Below are 17,717 nucleotides of genomic sequence, written 5' to 3'. Positions count from 1 at the left end.
ATAAAAACGTACCTAAGCAGGGGGCCAGGGATTTAGCTCAGTGGTTTTGTCACCTGCTGCGCAAGTGCAAGGACCCGAGTTCCTCAGTACTAAAAAAAAAAGTACCTAATCAGATAAGTAAACTTAGATTTTCTAGTAGTGAAAATTTAAAAAGGCAAAAAAGAAACAAAATACAAAAATAGGTGAAGTTAATTTTAGCAATATATTTTATTTTGGAGAAAATTTATATTTATTTAGCAGTGTAATTTATCCAAAACATCATTTCAACATGTAATCAATACAGAAAAATCACTGATGACCCATCTTATAATCTTTTCGTACATTCTAAAATCCAATGTTTATTTCACATATTTCTCGTAGCACATCTCAATTTGGACGAGCCACAGTTCAAACATTCATAAGGTGTAAATTCATAAGGCACTGGATTGGATAGCACATCTCTAAAATGGGCATTCGTTATAGCAGTAACGACTTATAGCATGTGACTTACTTTATTTGACATGGAATCAAATTAAATGAATGACATGTTTGGGGATTTTTAAAAAATCAGTGGGTTGTTTTTTTTTTTTTTCTTTTGTACCGGGGATCAAACTTGGGACCTTGTGCTTAAGAGGCAGGCGGCAGAACCACTGAGCTAAATCCCTGGCCCAATATCAGTGTAGTGTTCAAGGTCTTCCATAAGAAACTTCCAACTACAGTACCTTCCCATCGGTTTAATCTCAAATGACACCCCCCTCAGCCAAATGGACTACTAGTCAGGATAACTGAAGGTCATTATATCACTCGGATTAAGATTAATGCTTAGGTTCAACTACAAAGCCAGCTCTTAGTATTAAGTTGAATGACTTTGGGGAAACAATGCACCTTCTCTCTGTCTCATTTTCTCATCCTTAAAATAAAGGTAATAACAAGATCTACTTCATCGATCTATGTAGATACATAGTTCATAGAAGAATGTTTAGAAATCAAAGTGGTGAGATGCTATTAATAATTTCATTTCCGAGTTTCTCTCCTACACATTCGCACATTTACTCAAAAAGATGTGATCATATTCCTAGTGGTAATTGATGGAGAGAAACTTGATGGACCGAAAAGATGACGGAACAAGAAGGTACATAAAGTAGTGGTACCCGGGCGAGGCTGGGAGAAGTCCTTTCCCCCTGCTCTTTCTGGGGTGAAGAAAAGCATGCGGTGAGAAAGCACGTCGCTCCTCTCCTATCTCTCTCTTTCCTGAAGGATGCAACAGAAGGGCCCGGAGCCCTGAACTTTCTCTTCAAGGGACTTCCCTGAAAAGGGCGCTTGTGAGAGCATCACTGTCAGCAGCCAAAGGAAACCCTTTTTCCGGCTCCACTACAGTCCCAAACCTTTGACATGTATTGTCTGGTTTGATTCTAACCACGCGCCCTAGCCGGTAACTGGGAGCTTTACTGCTACTTTAGATTTGGAAACTAGAGCGCAGGTCTCGCGCCGATGGAAGCAGCCGCGATGCTTTTGGGAGGGGAAGACACAGAAGGCAACCGCACTTCCGCCCTCCGCCCTTCAGCCTCAGCCGGCGGCCGCGACTTCCCCGTGCTAAACCGACCGCCCAGTTTGGTCCCACTCGCATCTGAAAGGGCTCCGAAGGGTAGTGTAAGCGAAGGGTATACGGTACTCACCTTCCGGACCGAAAAGATAGTGGCACTGCCTCCCTCTCCTGGGCGGAAGTGGCTCGGACTGTTCCGAGCACCGGAACTACATTTCCCAGAAAGCCGAGGGTAACGGACGCTGCGCTTACCCAGTTGGCCAGCTTCCGGTCGGAAACCAGGGCAACTGTTTCTCATAATTCCGCAATGTAGGACAGATACCGTCCGGTCTTCACAAGAAAAAACCACAATCTCCTCACTCTCGGGATTCCCGGACCACAATTTCTACAGTCCTCTTCGTGGCTTCCCGCCGTTTTGCCGACCTGAGGCAGTTCCCTGACGCCAGTAGAGTTTAGCTATTTCTTATTGAGAAATAAAAAAGTAACAGCAAAACTGAGTCAGTCCTAAAAGAATGATTGTAAGATCATATGATGCTTTCCCCATAGAATTATACCCACCATTATTTTTAAAAGCCTTTAATTTTCAATTTTTATATTTAATAGGATCAACTAACAGGAAAGATACTTTTTAGTTACAAAAAGAATGAAAGACCAAAAAGTGCAATGGGAATAGGATGATAGATCTTTTGTAAATGGGGAGAGGACCAAGAGATACACAGAGGGTGAGGGAGGGGCGGTAAAAGAGATGTAAAAAGAATTAAGATGTAATACATATGTACCAACTCCCTATGAATGAATGTAATCATTATGTACTGCAAACGTACTAATAAAAATACAAATTAAAAAACTGCAATGGAGCCAGATATATTGTAGATTTCCTCTTTTATTAACAGTACAAGCAATTCAAAACAACGTGCCTGCTGGAGACAGACATATTCAAAAGTTAAAACACAAGCTTCAGCAGACTTCTATTGTGAACTTCTCAAAAGCAGTAAGAGTCACTGTAATCATTAGTCAAGGTTTTACTCAATTTGAAAGAACAAATTTGTTAATGTTTAAATATTTGTTGTTATTGATACCAGGGGTTGAACCCACAGCCTTTGAACTGAGATACATTTCCAGCCCTTTATTTGCTCAAGTGTATGATAGAATTGGAATGTGGAACCAGGCATGGTGGCACATGCTTGTAATACTAGCACTCGGGAGGCTGAGGCAGAAGGAGTGCCATGAGTTCAAGACCAACCTGAACTACATAGCGAGACCCTGTCTCCAAAAACAAAACAAGAGGACCATCACCTGCCTCCCAAGCACAAGGTCCGGAGTTCGATCCCCGGTACCAAAAAATAAAAATAAAATAAAAATAAAAAACAAAACAAGAAAGAAAGAACTCAAAAGTCCTGAGTTTGATCCCCAGTACCAAAAACAAAAAAACAAAAAAACAAAAAAACTCAAAGAAATATGCCATGAAAGAAAGAAGAGGGGAACACATAAAAATATTCACATACCTATTAAAATGCTTGTTTGCAATTCTCACTGAATATACATTGTTATATTTTGTTATAAGCAGAGACAGCTGTACATATGCCAGGAAATATTCCAAATTCTTTAGGCTCTGGGACTCACATATCTTCATGACTTTATAAGGTAAATATAGTTCTAAATTACAGTTTATGAGCCAGAAGCAGAAAAGGGTGAAGTAATTTTTTCCAGGTCACTAAGTTATGTGTTACAACCATATTCAAAATTTGACAGTTGACAGGTAAAGCCAGAGTGTTAAACCTTACATCTTGTATAATAATCAACATTTAACTTCATTTTTCATTCTGAGAGTCAGATATAACTTAAAGTAGAAATTTGATTATTTTCTCCTGCAAGTGTATCCAGTACCCTTAAGAGAAGGTCGTAATACCTTAGCAACTCATACAAACAAGAATCTTCCATATCCTTTTCTCTTTTCAAAACCAGTGGATTTTTTTATGTCTGGCCATAGTAAATCATTTGTACTCCTACAAAGAGCCTCTAATTCTTTGTCTAGTGTTCTTTCTGCCAGCACTTACTTCATTCTAGGTCATAATCTTCATCTATATGAAATATGCCATGCTCCAGTAAAAGCTTTTGTGAGTGTATGTCTTCCGGATTAAAAAAAATATCAGTGTTCAGTAGCCAACAGTGCAGACTTGTGATGAGCCTGCCTACATTAAAATACTACTGGTGACACTTATTCTGTGAATTGTCCCTTTCTTATTCATTTGTAAAAAAGATTATAATAAGATTAATATATGGAACAACTGAATTAAATATACGTTAAGTACTAGAAACTCTGCCTGACTCATGAGTCCCCTATGAAAAGTTAGCCCCTATTCCTCAGGTAATAAACATAGACAAATATATTAGGGATGGTTGGTTTCAAAATCACTAAAGTATTAGCAATAATTCTACATTAATATTTAAATGTGAAAAATGAAAGACTGCATCTTTGTATTATTTATATTATAATGTTTATAATTATCTATAAATTTTATATTATTTCCTTTGTTGTTTTCTAAATTCATTTTGGGAATTCAGGATACAACCTGAGCTACCGTCTCCAGTTTTATGATGCTGGACAGTTACACCAGCCACAAACACTAAAGAACTCTTTGCCAGTCTTGTGATGCATGCTTAGCAAGATAAAGAATAGGACATACTTCTCAGAATAAAATAAGATGCAGCCTAAGGGAGAAACAGATCAGAAGGTCTAGTAACACTGCCAAATCTAACTTCAAATTTTAAAAACACAAGTTTACAACTGTTCCTCTATAAATCTCAGCTTCTATTCTCTTATCTTTCTCATGTAATTACTATCCTTGTAGTTACCAAGAACAAAAACCCTGAAGTTACTGGCCATGCTCTTGACAGGTGATCCCTGCATGTTTATTACTTTAAAATTCTACTGATTCCCTGACTACAATTTGGTTTTTGTTTAAAATATTCATGCTTCTCTGAAAAAGGAGATCAAAGAGGATATAAGAAAATGGAAAGATATCCCTTGTTCCTGGGTAGGAAGAACCAATATAGTGAAAATGGCCATACTTCCAAAACTACTATATAGACTTTTTTTTTTTGATACCAGGGATTGAACTCAGGTCCTTGCACTTGCGCAGCAGGCAGCAAAACCACTGAGCTAAACCCCCTGCCCTACTATATAGATTTAATGCAATGCTGATTGAAATTCCAACAATATACTTCACAGAACTAGAGAAAACAATTCAAAAATTCATTTCAAATCAGAAGAAACCTAGAATAGCAAAAGAAATTCTAGGCAACAGAGACATGGGTGGGGGCATCACAATCCCCAACTTGAAACTATACTACAAAGCTACTGTGATTAAAACAGCATGGTACTGGCAAAGAAACAGACCCGAGGATCAGTGGAATAGATTAGAAGATACAGAAACAACTGCAGACGTACTCAGCCACCTCATTTTTGACAAAGGAGCCAACCACCCTCATCGGAGGAAAGATAGCCTATTTAATAAATGGTGTTGGAAAAACTGGACTTCAACCTGCCAAAGATTAAAACTAGACCCATACCTATCACCATGCACTAAACTAAGATCGAAGTGGATTAAAGATCTAAATATTAAGACAGAAACACTAAACTTGCTGGAAGATAAGTTAGGTAGAACTCTTGAAGACATTGGCATAGGATAAGACTTTATGAACAAATCCTCAGTAGCATGGGAGCTAGCATAAAGAATCAACAACTGGGATCTCATCTTTTTAAAAAGCTTCTGCACTGAAAGAGAAACCACCAACAGAGCTAATAGACAACCTACAATGCGGGAAGAAATTTTTAGCAGCTGTACCTCAGACAAAGGTCTACTATTGAGAATATATAATGAATTGAAAAAAATCAGACCCCCCAAATTCAAAGACCCAATTCAAAAATGGGCATCCGAAATGAACAGACATTTCTCAGACAAAGAAGTAAAAGCAGCAAATAAATATATAAGAAAATGTTCAACATCACTCATCATTTGAGAGAGGCAGATGAAAACAACACTGAGATTCCACCTCACCCCAGAACAAATGGCTGCTATCAAGAAATCAACCAATAACAAATGCTGGCGGGGGTGTGGAGAGAAAGGAACCCTTCTCCATTGCTGGTGGGAGTGCAGACTGGTGCAACCACTGTGGAAATCAGTATGGAGACACCTCAAAGAACTAGGACTAGCGGTCCCGTTTGACCCAGCTATTCCCCTGCTGGGTTTCTTCCCCAAAGAATTAAAAGAATCATACCACAGTGATATATGTGCATGCGTGTTTACAGCGGCACAGTTTGTAACAGCTAAAGCTTGGAAACAGCCCAAATACCCATCAACTGGAAACTGGATAAAGATGTGATTTTTTTTTATAAAATGGAGTACTACTCAGCCATAAAGAACAAGAAACTAGAGACATTTATAGCTAAATGGATGCACATTGAGGCCATACTCTTAAGTGAAATAAATAGGACACACGTGTAAATACCGAATAGTTTCTCTAGCGTGAGAAACTGAAAGTGTAAATAAGGATTAAAATGATTAAAATGAATAATTGATAATTTGAAGTAGGAAAAGGTCCAAAGGTGTAGGGGTGGTGGGAGAGGAAGGGGAAACGGAAGAAAGGAAAGGAAAAATTATGAGAAAAGAAAGAAAAAATGGAAATGAAATCTATGTAAATAGGGAAGGATGGAGGGGGTGAAGGGGGCACAGGTAATGGGGGAAAAAATAAGAACCAAGATTCATCATGTACAGGTACAAGCACCCAATGATAAATGTAAATGTATTGTATACCTAAAATGTACCAATAAAAGAATTAAAAAGAAAAAAAAACATTCATGCTCTAGCCACTGTGTCTTGCTCTTACATGGTATACCACCATCATGCTGTAGGGTGCACTTCTTTTCCTACTTTTACTTGGCCCAAACTCACCCTGTAGAGCCGGTTTCTCTTCCCACATTTTTTTTTTGGTACCAGGGATCAAACTCGGGACCTTGCACTTGTGAGGCAGGCAGTGGAACCACTGAGCTAAATCCCAGGCCACTTCCTACATTTAATAAAACTTTACAACATACATAGCAAAGGTCCTCCTGTTCCCACCTCCAGAAAAGTGTTTTGTGTGGGAGAAGACTAGTAGATGCAAAAAAGGTAGGCTAATTGTTGACAAGGGTTGAAGACAACTGATGGTTATTGACAATAGGGGTTTGAGTTCAGTGATAGAGGTTTTGTGTCTAGCATGCACAAAACCCTGGGTTCCATCCCCATGCACTGCTAATGCACACACACACATGGCCTATATCTAAATCATGAGTTTATAGGTAATTGGTAATTTTGATTCTTTGCTTTTTACATTATTGTATTTCCTAGTTTCTCCATAATGGGCATGCATTACCCATAGTGAGAGTATTAAGTATAAAGTCTCAAACCACCTCTGAAACTTGACAGAAGTGTTCCTCAAGCTCTATACATGACTATGACTTTTTAAAATGCACCACATAGAAATTATGAAGAGCGATTTGAGGATCCAACTCTTTTAGTTGAAATGGAAAGTTTGCATCTTACTAACTGTAAGTTTTTGGCAACAACACAAATTCTCTAAGAGCAAGTGGGGAATTTTTTCTCTTCAGTTCTGGGGATGGAACCCAGAGAATTGAACATGTTAGGCAAATGTTCTACTAGTGTGCTACATTTCCCAGCCCTTTTAATCTTTTTTTTCTTTTTTTTCTTTTTTTTTTTTTTTGAGACAAGGTCTCCCTAAGTAGGCCAGGCTGGCCTCAAACTTGTAATCCTTCTGCCTCAGCCTCTCAAATAGCTGGCATTTATAGGCTTTACAGGTGTTCGCCACCATGCCTGGCAGGCATCAGAACTATTTTTTCAAAGGTATGGGATTTGTTTCTTTTGAAATGTAAACATCAAAGAAAATAACATCCCAGGGTCCCTATCACTGTGGTATAGGAAACTGTTTCTTTGAGCTGTAAATTGCCTAGGTAGGAAGATGAGAGAAGTTTTAATCTTCCTTTGAACAAAGTAAATTAAGACAAATCTATACTTAAAGATTTAATTCTTAATTTTTGGATAAATTTAGGAAAGAATTTTCAGCAAATGATGCAGTCAAGTCCTCTTATCAGAATACATCATTAATGTTAAGGATTTATGTATGGAGCCGTTAAAAACAGAATAATATAAAAAGTTTATAACTGCTTGGCTGTATCCACGGGGTAGAATTTGTAATCTCCTTCCACAGATTGCCTACAGCACTATTTTCTGGATATCCTTAGCAATAAGAGCTTTTTCTTGCCTCTTCTCCACCCTTCCCTCTTTCCTTGACTACATGAAGTACCAAGGACTATAACCTTTGTATCCTTATCTGGGTAAAAACAAGGTAGTACCTACCTCATGAAGTTGTTACAATTACTTAATGAATTAATTTGTATACAATGATAAAAGGGACTGCTACTAATGACATCACTTTGGAGATGAGAATGAGCCAGAGAGTGATTAAGTAACTCATAAAATACATGCTAAGAAGTAACACAACTGTCAGGTAGGTGAGGGAAGAAGGCTGGGACCGCCAGGAATCCCTCAAACCAAGGGACATGTGACCCAAGCTGTTCCTGACATTGGAATTCACTGACTGTTCCAGACCAGCAAATGGCTCTCAACTCCATCATCCCAGCTGGCCACAGCTTTTCTGGCCCTGCGAGGCACCACTAGCTCCCTGTCCAAGTCAAGAAAACTTGAAGCATAACTGAAGACCAGCCTCATCTTCTTTAGAGTCATAGCAAGAGTCTCCTTCCAAGTATGGAAAGCCGCTAGACCAGAATTCCTTAGCCTTGCTTTCTACCAACAGAAGTGGGGCTATTAGGCCCCAGATGCTAAAACTCACCAAAGATACAAGAAAAGAAACTGTAGACCAATATTTATGATAAATATTGATGCAAAAATCTTAAGATACTAGCAAACCAGATGCAACATTAAAAGGATCATACACTGGGGCTGGGGATTTTGCTCAGTGGTTTCTCTGCCTGCAGCACAAGTGCAAGGACCCAAGTTCGATCCCCAGTACCAAAACAAAAAAAAAAAGGATCATACATCATGATGAAGTAAGATTTATACCTGGAAGGCAAAGATCGTTCAACATATGAAAATCAATCGATGTAATACACCACATAATGGGCTGGGGATTTAGCTCAGTGGTGCTGTTCCTGCCTCGAAAGCGCAAGGTCCTAAGTTTGATCCCTGGTACTGGAAAAAAAAAGAGATACATCACATAATAAAATGAAGAGTTATCATGATAAAAACACTCAATAGGCTAGGAATAGAAGGAAAGTACCTCAGCATAATAAAAACCATACATTGGCAGGGATTTAGCTCAGTGGTTCCACCGCCTGCCTCGCAAGCACAAGGTCCCAAGATCAATCCCTGGTACCAAAAAATAAAAAATAAAAACCATATATTAAAAATCCACAATTATCATCCTACTCAATAGGGAAAATTGAAAGCTTTTCCTCTGAGATCAGGAATCCCAACCTCACCAAAATATTCAACATAGTACTGGATGTCCTAGCTATAGTAATCAGAGAAGAAAAATGAAAAGGCATCCAAATTGGAAAAGAATTACACTTATTGCTGTTTGCAGATGACTTGATTTTACATGTAGAAAGATTCCATGTATGCACACAAAAAGAACCTATAAAAGATGTCAATGAAGTTATAGGATATAATATCAACACTCAAAATCAGTTGCGTCTCTATGTACTATGACCGATACAAAAAGAAAATTAAGAAAATTTCATTTACATAGTATCAAAAAGGATAAAATACATAGGAATAGACTTAGTCAAGGAGTGACTTACATACTAAAATCTACAAAATATTCCCAAAAGAAATCATAGAAGAAACAAATAAATGAGCAAATATCATGTGCTCTGAAGAGTTAACATTGTCCCCTTGTTACCTTTGCTACCTTCTGTGATGCCTTTGCTATTCCTGCCTTGGAGCCAGCAGATTATGGACTGAAACCTCTACAAACTGTTCTCACTAAGTTGCCCAAGCTGGCCCATCCTCTTGCCTCAGCCTCCCAAGAAGCTGCGAGTAGCTAGGATTACAGGAAGGAAAACTGAGGCATAACTTAACTACCTTGGTCTTGGAGTCACATGTACTTAGGTGATAATTTACAGAAAGTCAGCTCTGCAACTTGATGAGTGACAACCTTTTTCAACCAAAAAATAATTCAAAAATGGCAGAACTCTTTGTGGAATGTGAAGAAGAGCTGGAACCATGGCAGAAGAAAGTAAAAGAAGTTATGACAATGAGGACGATGAGGCAATCTTTGTTGCGGAGAGAGCGAGTTCAAAACCAGCAATTTGAAATACTTTGAATAGAGTTAACCCTGGCTTGTATTCAAGGGGAATAAAGAATGGCGCACTCAGTCGAGGTGTTACGGCTGCATTCAAGCCTACAAGTCAATACTATACAAACTCAACATCAAATCCAGTGTCTGCCTTGCCAGTAAATTTTCACCCTGAATCTAGATCTTCAAATAGCTCTGTTATTGTTCAGCCTTTTTCTAAACCTGGTCTCACAGGCTGCATTCAAGGTGTGGTCCCTGGAGTTGCACTCTCATCTGAAGCTCTAGGGAAGTATCTGCTCCAAGTTCTCATGGCTGTTGGTAGCATTCAAGTCTATAGTGGTGTCTTGCTAGTTTTTGGCTTATTCTTTGCCAGGTGGGTCTTCCCAACATGGCTCCCTTGCTTCTTGAAAGTTAGCAAGTGAGAGTCCTTTTCAAGATGTCATTAGAATCTTAGGTATCATAATTATGTACACAAAATCTTATGTATCTGTCACCTTTGCTGTATTCTGTTGCTGAGAAGCAAGCCAGAGAGGTCCTACCCACAATCAAAAGGAGGCTCTCTCAAAGGATATGATTACCAAGAGGTAGAGATGATAGAGACCACTTAAGAGTCTGTCTGCCACACAGAGTTATTAAGTCTTGAATGTTTGACAAACATTTCCTAAAAACTGAACAAAATGCACCTGCCACTTCAAGTAAAACAACTGATAGTAGTTTTCTTGCTAGTGATAATATTTCTGCTTTCAAGGAAAACATTTAAATTTTGGAAAATTTAACAACTGTCATGCTGATCTCCACAGCTTCTCCATATTTCAAAACTACTGATGGGTGGTGGTGTTTATAAATATGACTTTCTGATACTATGTAATGAACTATGTCAACATTTGAAAGATCTGCATTATTCAGTGAAACCAGTATTTTCTAGTTACTACTGTATATGTTATAAAAGTATACAAGGGTAATAGACCTATTTATAATATAAGACCGGTCATTTTATAAGAACAGGGTACAAAAAGTTTAGGGATAAGGTTTTAGATTTCACAGTATAACAAACCTTTAAAAAGTCCCAACCGTGGAATCTTGGTATAGTGTCAAGTTTTAGAGCCCTAGTTGTCTTAAGCTACCATTACAATACTCCTTTTGTTTTTTAGTACTGGGGATCAAACTCGGGACCTTGTGCTTGCAAGGCAGGCGCCAGAACCACTGAGCTAAATCCCCGGCCCAGGAAGCCCTTCTGGTTCCATATCAATTTTATGATTTTTTAATTCTGTATCTGGAAAAAGTGCTATTGCAAACTGGACAGAAATTGCATTGAATCTGAAGATCACTTTGGGTAGCATGGACATTTCAACAATGTTAACACTTTTTTAAATTTTATACTTTTTTTTCAATAAACAATTACTTTATTGATGGGAGCTGAAATTAGAATACAGGCCTGATTACAAAGCCCATGCCCTTAAGTTATAAGTATTAATAATAATAAAATTTATAAGTAACAATAATATAAGTAATAATAATATAAGCAATAATATAAATAATAATTTATAAGTAATAATATAATATAAGCAATAATATTTTATAAGTAATAATAAGTTTAAGTGATAATAAAAATATAAGTAATAATAATAAAGTATATAATAAATAATATAATATAAATATAATATAATAAATATAATACAATAAATAATAAATATGATATAGTAAATAATAAATATAATAATAAAGTATATAATATGATAATATGCTATAACATATATATAATATATAATAATATACTAATATAAGTAATAATTATAAATTCCATCCCATTCTACTTGAAAGAAATGTTGAAATACAGGTATTCTATGAAAACACACAAAACATGACATAAAATGGAAAACAATTACAATTTATTAAATTCAGTGGTTTCCAAAATTCAGGAGAAAAATCCCTTACATAAGATTTTCCATTCATTCCAGGCTACCAATTCTGTCATTCTTAGCTTTGCACAACAGATTACCAGGAGTTTTAAAAAATGTGTCTCTGCCAGGCCCCACCCAAACCAACTTGCTAAAATGCCCTTTTTCTAAAAGAACCTCAGGATTAGGAAATTCCAATTGAAATGCTTTAAAAACTATACCCACAAAAAATAAAATACTCTGATCCAGAAAACACTCTAGTTTCTGACTTTTATAATACCAAAGATTCCACCCTTTGCTTGTTTTTTAATTAATTTTATTGGTATATTTTAGGTATACAATATAATGACATTCCTCATTGGGGATTTGTACCCCAGTACAAAAAAAAAAAAAAAAAAGAAAAGGGCGTCCTAACAGTAAAAAAACTTGAAAAATAAAAACAAAGTTCTAGGTTTATACTCCCTGATTTCAAAACACATTAACAGCAACAATAATTAAGATTGTGTAGTATTTACATAACGATAGAGAACAGTACATAGAACACAGGAAAAAATTCCTAAAAATATTGCTAGTGATTTTTGACAAGAGTGCCAAGACTACATAATGTGGAAAGCACACTCTTTTCAACGAACAGTGCTGGTCAATCTGGTCATCTACATGCAAAAGAATGAAGTTAGACCATTACACCTTACGAAACATACAAAACTCAAAACTGATTAAAGATCTACATTAATGAAACTCCTACAACAAAATATAAAGGGGAATCTTCAGGACATCAGATTTGGCAATAATTGTTTTGGATATGACACCAAAAAGCACTGGCCACAAAACAAAAAAATATGTGAATGGAACTACACTAAACGCAAGATCTTCAGTGCATCAAAGAAACAATCAACAGGGCAAAAGTACAACTTAGAGAATAGAAGAAAATAACTGAAAATTATGTATCTGATAAGGTGTCAATATTTAGAATATATAAGGAAATTCTACAACTCAACAACAAAAACCCAAATAACCTGATTTAGAAACGGAAAAAAGTCACCCATGGTAGTGCATGCCTGTATTCCCAGCACTCAGGAGGCTGAGGCAGGAGGATCGTCATGAGTTTGAGGCTGGCTGGGTTACATAGTGAGTTCAAGGCCATCCTGAACTACAAATAAAGACTCTGTTGTTCAAAACCAACCAAACAAACAAACAAACAAAATATGGTCAAAGATCTTAAATAAATACCTCCAGCAAAGATACACAAATTATTGATAAACGCATGAAGAAATCCAAAGTACTAGTTATTAGAAAATGTGAATCAAGATCATCAAATCCAAAAGAACTTTCAGGATAGTCAACAGAAAGTAACAAATGTTGGACCGAGGATTTAGCTCAGTGGTTTCACTGCCTGCTGCGCAAGCGCAAGGACCTGAGTTCGATCCCCGGTACAAAAAAAAAACCAAAACAAGTGTTGGCAAGGATATGGTAAGTTAGAATCCTTGGCCACTGTTGGTGGAAATGTAAAATGGTATAGGCATTGTGGAAAATAGTATGGAAGTTCCTCCAAAATTAAAAAATAAAATTAGCATATGATCTAGCAATTCAAGTTCTGGGTATATATCCAGAAATAATATAGGATATTTGCACACTTCTTTTCATAATAGCTAAGAGGTGGAAACAATCTAATGTCTGTTGACAGATAAATTTAAAAAATGAACTATAGGGCCAGGGATTTAGCTCAGTTGTTTCACCGCCTGCCTCTCAAGCGCAAGGTCCCAAGTTCGATCCGCAGTGAAAAAAAAAAAAAAAAAAGAACTATAAACATGCAATGTAACATTATGCAGCCTTAAAAAAGGAATATTCTATCCCAAAATACATGGATGAATCTCGACATTATGCTAAACAAAATAAGTCAATCATAAAAAGCCCAGAGACTATATGATTGCATGCATATGAAATACACAAAGTCAAATCATAAAATGTAGAAAAAATAGTTATCAAGGCCTACAGGTGAGGAAATACTATCTAATGGATATATATTTTCAATGTTGTAGGATGAAAAAGTTCTAGACATCTGTTGTACAACAATGTGAATACTTAACCCTATTGTATACTTCAAAATGTTTATTGGTAAATTTAATGTAATTTTTTACCATAACAAAATTTTGAAAATACACACACACACAGACCTCCAAAAGGCCTACTAAACAGTGTGTCTCTTTCCTAGTGTTGTTGTTACTGTTCGTTTGTTTTTTGGCTTTTTGGTTTTTTGAGATAGGGTCTAGGCTGGGCTCGAACTCAGTGATCCTCCTGCCTCAGCCTCCTGGGATTACAGACATGTGCCACCACACCCTGCTTCCTAGTGGTTTTGAAAGGGATAGATGAGGATATTTTCTCATTTTGGAATAAGAAATCTTCATACATCTGATACACTGGATCCGTAGAAATCTCATGAAGGTGGCCTGCCCTTGAATTTTATGTTCTTTTTATCTCTCATGCACATATCTAACCAAGATGTCTAGTATACCTACTTCTTCCTGCTTAGAAGGTAAAATCTTTATAATATCTTGGGTCATAATAATGTCCTGTGAAATGGAGAGATGATTAGATTTCTACAGACTAGGGCAGTATTCAGAAAGTTACCATGGGAAGAGAGGTAGTAAATACTGTAGGCTTTGCAGACCACACAGTATTTGTGATCAGCTACTCAAATCCGCCATTTTGGCACAAAACACCCATAGACTGTATGTAAAGGGTGATCATGGCTATGTCTTTTTTTCTTATCTTTTTCTTTTCTTCCTTCTCTCCCTCCCTCCTTTTCTCCCTCCCTTCTTTCCTTTTTTCATGGTACTGAGGATCAAACCCAAGGCCTTTGTACTGAGGTACATCTCCAGCTTTTTAATTTTTTGAGACAGGGACTCATCAATTTGCCCAGGTGGGGCACAAACTTGAGGTGTTTCTGCCTCACCCTCCCAGAGTTCTGGGATTACAGGCGTGCACCACCATGCTCAGCTATATTTTAACAGAACTTCATTTACAAAACCAAAGGGCAGGCAGATTTGGGCTATGGACCATGGTTTACCAACCCCTGAGCAAACTGTAAAAATATCAGAAAGTGGGTGTTATCTTGAGGCGGGACTTTAAAAGTGTATTAGGTAGAGAGACACTATTTACTAGTAGAAACAGACAAAGAAGCACATGAGTATTAGCTAAATGGCTATGTCAGGTGGCGGTAGACAGGTTGATGTGCTCCAGCAGCAAGATCACATCTGCAGCTACACTGAAGTCCACTCCTAATTAAGTTTAAACAATTTCACATCATTCTCTAACATTCATTTACCTTCTGCCCAAGTCAAATAAGTGAATCAATGGAAACCATGACCTATACAACTTTCAAGATACATCCAATACATTAACCTCTGCAGTCCTCTAAATGTAGTTTCCCTTTGGTTTACTATCAGTGCATATACTGGACAGTTACAGTATTCGCTTGTCCTTTCTTCCCAGGGTCAGGGAGTTAATATGAAGATTATGCCAATGCAACTCTGCATTCTGAAATTTGAAGAATAGCCACAAGATAGGTTTAAGGATACATCAGATCCCTACAAAAACATTCTTTAATTATTTGTTCTCTATAAGCTTTTCTAAAGAAGACTACAAAGGCATTTTTGGGTTCTGGGAGTTAATGTCAATCCACCTCTGGTGTCCTACTCAACTCTATCCCTCCATGTTATGGTTATTTCCATTTACTTAATGCACATTCAATGTGAGATACAGGCAGAAGTCACTTTGGGGTAACCTAGAATTATCTGAAAATAAAAGTTTTGGTAAGATATCAGGGTGCTCTTCATGGGGATCTGGCCTGTCCTTTATTCAAGGTACTGTGGAAATGAGAACTTACAGAATTGACTGAGAAACCACCTCTCTCTCTCTCTACCTCCCTCCCTCCTTCACTGATGTACTACAACTAGAGCTATTCAAACCAAATAGAAGTTAGTAGGTTTCTCATCTATTTCAGCCAGAGGGGTATCAAACTCAATGAGTGAATGCAAAAGTCTCTGCATTAATTCATCTGATGATCTCCTTTACTTTCCTGCTTATTAGGATAAACATAATCACTTTGTCTCTGCCAATGAAAGGCCCCCTCTTGACCCTTCACGCTCCAAAATCCCAGGATCCTTGTTAAATTCAAGAGGTTTTTTGAGACAGGGTCTTGCTATGTAGTTCAGGTGGGCCTTAAACTCACTATGTAGCCTGGGCTGGTCTCGAACTTGCAGCAATCCTCCTGCCTCAGCCTCTCAAATGGTGAGATTACAGGGGCACGCCATCACACCTGGTTCAAGCATCCATTTTGATGTCATAATTTCCCTCTTTCATTCCTGGTCTGCTAAGAAGAGTCCATATAGAGCTCTCAGAGACTACCAAGTCCCCCTCACCAATAAATTTCTCAAATCCTTGGCAATGAGAGTGACCCATGAACCAAGGAACAGAGGGAGTTGGGTGAGCAGGTCTCACATGACAAATCTGTAACATGTTGGTGCTTCTGTCTTTGTATACCTCATCGACCACAGTGGCTGTTAGTTGTGAGCACTGGGAAGTGTCTGGAGACATTTTTGCCTTATGACTGGTGTGCACACACTGCCATATTTGCCTAGAGGTCAAAGATGTTCCTGAACCAAGGCACATGACATCTCTCAACAAAACAGCTATCCGGCCCAAAATGTCATTTATGCCAAGGTTGAGAAACTCAATTCCACAACATAAAGTTCTGGCATTTTAACTTTAGGGTAAGCTAACTTTGTGTCCAGATTTTAGCCACTCAAATAAATAAACTGTTGAGGCCATTCCCAAGTGCCCAGGCTAATAAAGTGTGCCTGAAATCATTGTTTAGTGCACTCAACCTAATCCATCACTCTATTCTATATTCTATCATCCATTCTATGTCCGTAAGATCCATAGCCATATGTATTTCTCAGGTTTTCATTGATACAGATTACAAAAATCCTTATTTTGGCTGCTATAATAATGACTCATGGTCAGACTTTTTACTCCTCTCCTCGCTGCCTATGTGTACTTCAGCCTTATTGCAGATCTAGAAAAAAAATGAGAGGGAATACAAGCCAGTCTTGAGAATCTACAATTCACTGCAAGGAAACTATCTCAGGGAAGGTCATTATAGGTCCTTCAGTCAAGGGGAGACTGACCTCAAAGGTGGGAGATTGAGCTCCTTTTAATGGCAAACAAACCTCGGATAAATTTAGAGGTCAAAGTCTTCAAGCTCTCTTGGAATCTTCTCATGTTCCTATCCCAGTTTTTCAGGATTATACTCCTGCCTACTGATGCCCTGTGACATAAGACTCTACAAGGTTGTGAATTCAATGTGTTATCATTCAACCAGACAATTTTTTTTGTACCGGGTCTCAAACTCAGGACCTCACACTGAGGTAAATCCCTGGCCAACCAGACTGAATTTGATGTTGGTTAGCTCCTATTAAAACACACACACACACACACACACACACACACAAAGAGCTGGGCACGGTGGCACATGCCTGTAATACTAGCACTTGAGAGGCTGAGGCAGGAGGATCACTGTGAATTAGAGCCCAACCTGAGCTACATAGTAACTTCAAAGTCAGCTGAACTACATAGACTCTGTCTCAAACCCTCCCAAAACAAACAAAAAAACCCAAATAAATGTTGGTAATAAATAAGAGTTCCCCAAAATGTTTATATGTATCCAATCTCAAAGTTAAAATAAGAAAATCTTTGAGAAAACTAAAATCAAGCCCAAGGTGACAAGTGAGAACTGAATTTTGGGTTTTTTTGTCCCAGGGATTGAACTCAGGACCTTGTGCTTGCAAGGTAAGTGTAGTGCCGCTGAGCTAAATCCCCGGCCCGAGAACTGAAATGTAATAGCTCATGAAGACCAAAAG

At 37.7% G+C, this 17,717-nt stretch overlaps 1 protein-coding gene across 9 annotated transcripts in view; it reads right to left on the bottom strand.

Annotated features, from left to right (window-relative positions):
* Positions 1 to 8,640, bottom strand: part of LOC110347253 (uncharacterized) — a 38,920-nt gene extending 30,280 nt beyond the window's left edge. For 3 of the 9 annotated variants that reach the window (XM_087200473.1, XM_087200487.1, XM_087200484.1), the window contains exon 1: positions 1,775 to 8,640. Coding sequence is in view for 1 of the 9 variants with exons in the window: in XM_087200484.1 (XP_087056610.1) it covers positions 1,775 to 1,820 (46 nt within the window). In the remaining 8 variants the exon portion in view is untranslated. Of the gene's footprint in view, positions 1 to 12; positions 90 to 1,655 lie in introns of all 9 variants that reach the window. The other 6 variants (XM_087200475.1, XM_087200488.1, XM_087200489.1 and 3 more) reach the window with 4 other exon arrangements.
* Between the last annotated feature and the right edge of the window lie 9,077 nt (positions 8,641 to 17,717).

This window comes from Heterocephalus glaber, unplaced genomic scaffold, assembly GCF_053883595.1.
Source record: "Heterocephalus glaber isolate CG9 unplaced genomic scaffold, H.glaber_assembly_v1.0 deba00001744, whole genome shotgun sequence".
NCBI classification, from domain to species: Eukaryota; Metazoa; Chordata; class Mammalia; order Rodentia; family Bathyergidae; genus Heterocephalus; species Heterocephalus glaber.
Note: the sequence above shows the minus strand (reverse complement) of the source record. Positions and strands in the feature narration are given on the sequence as shown.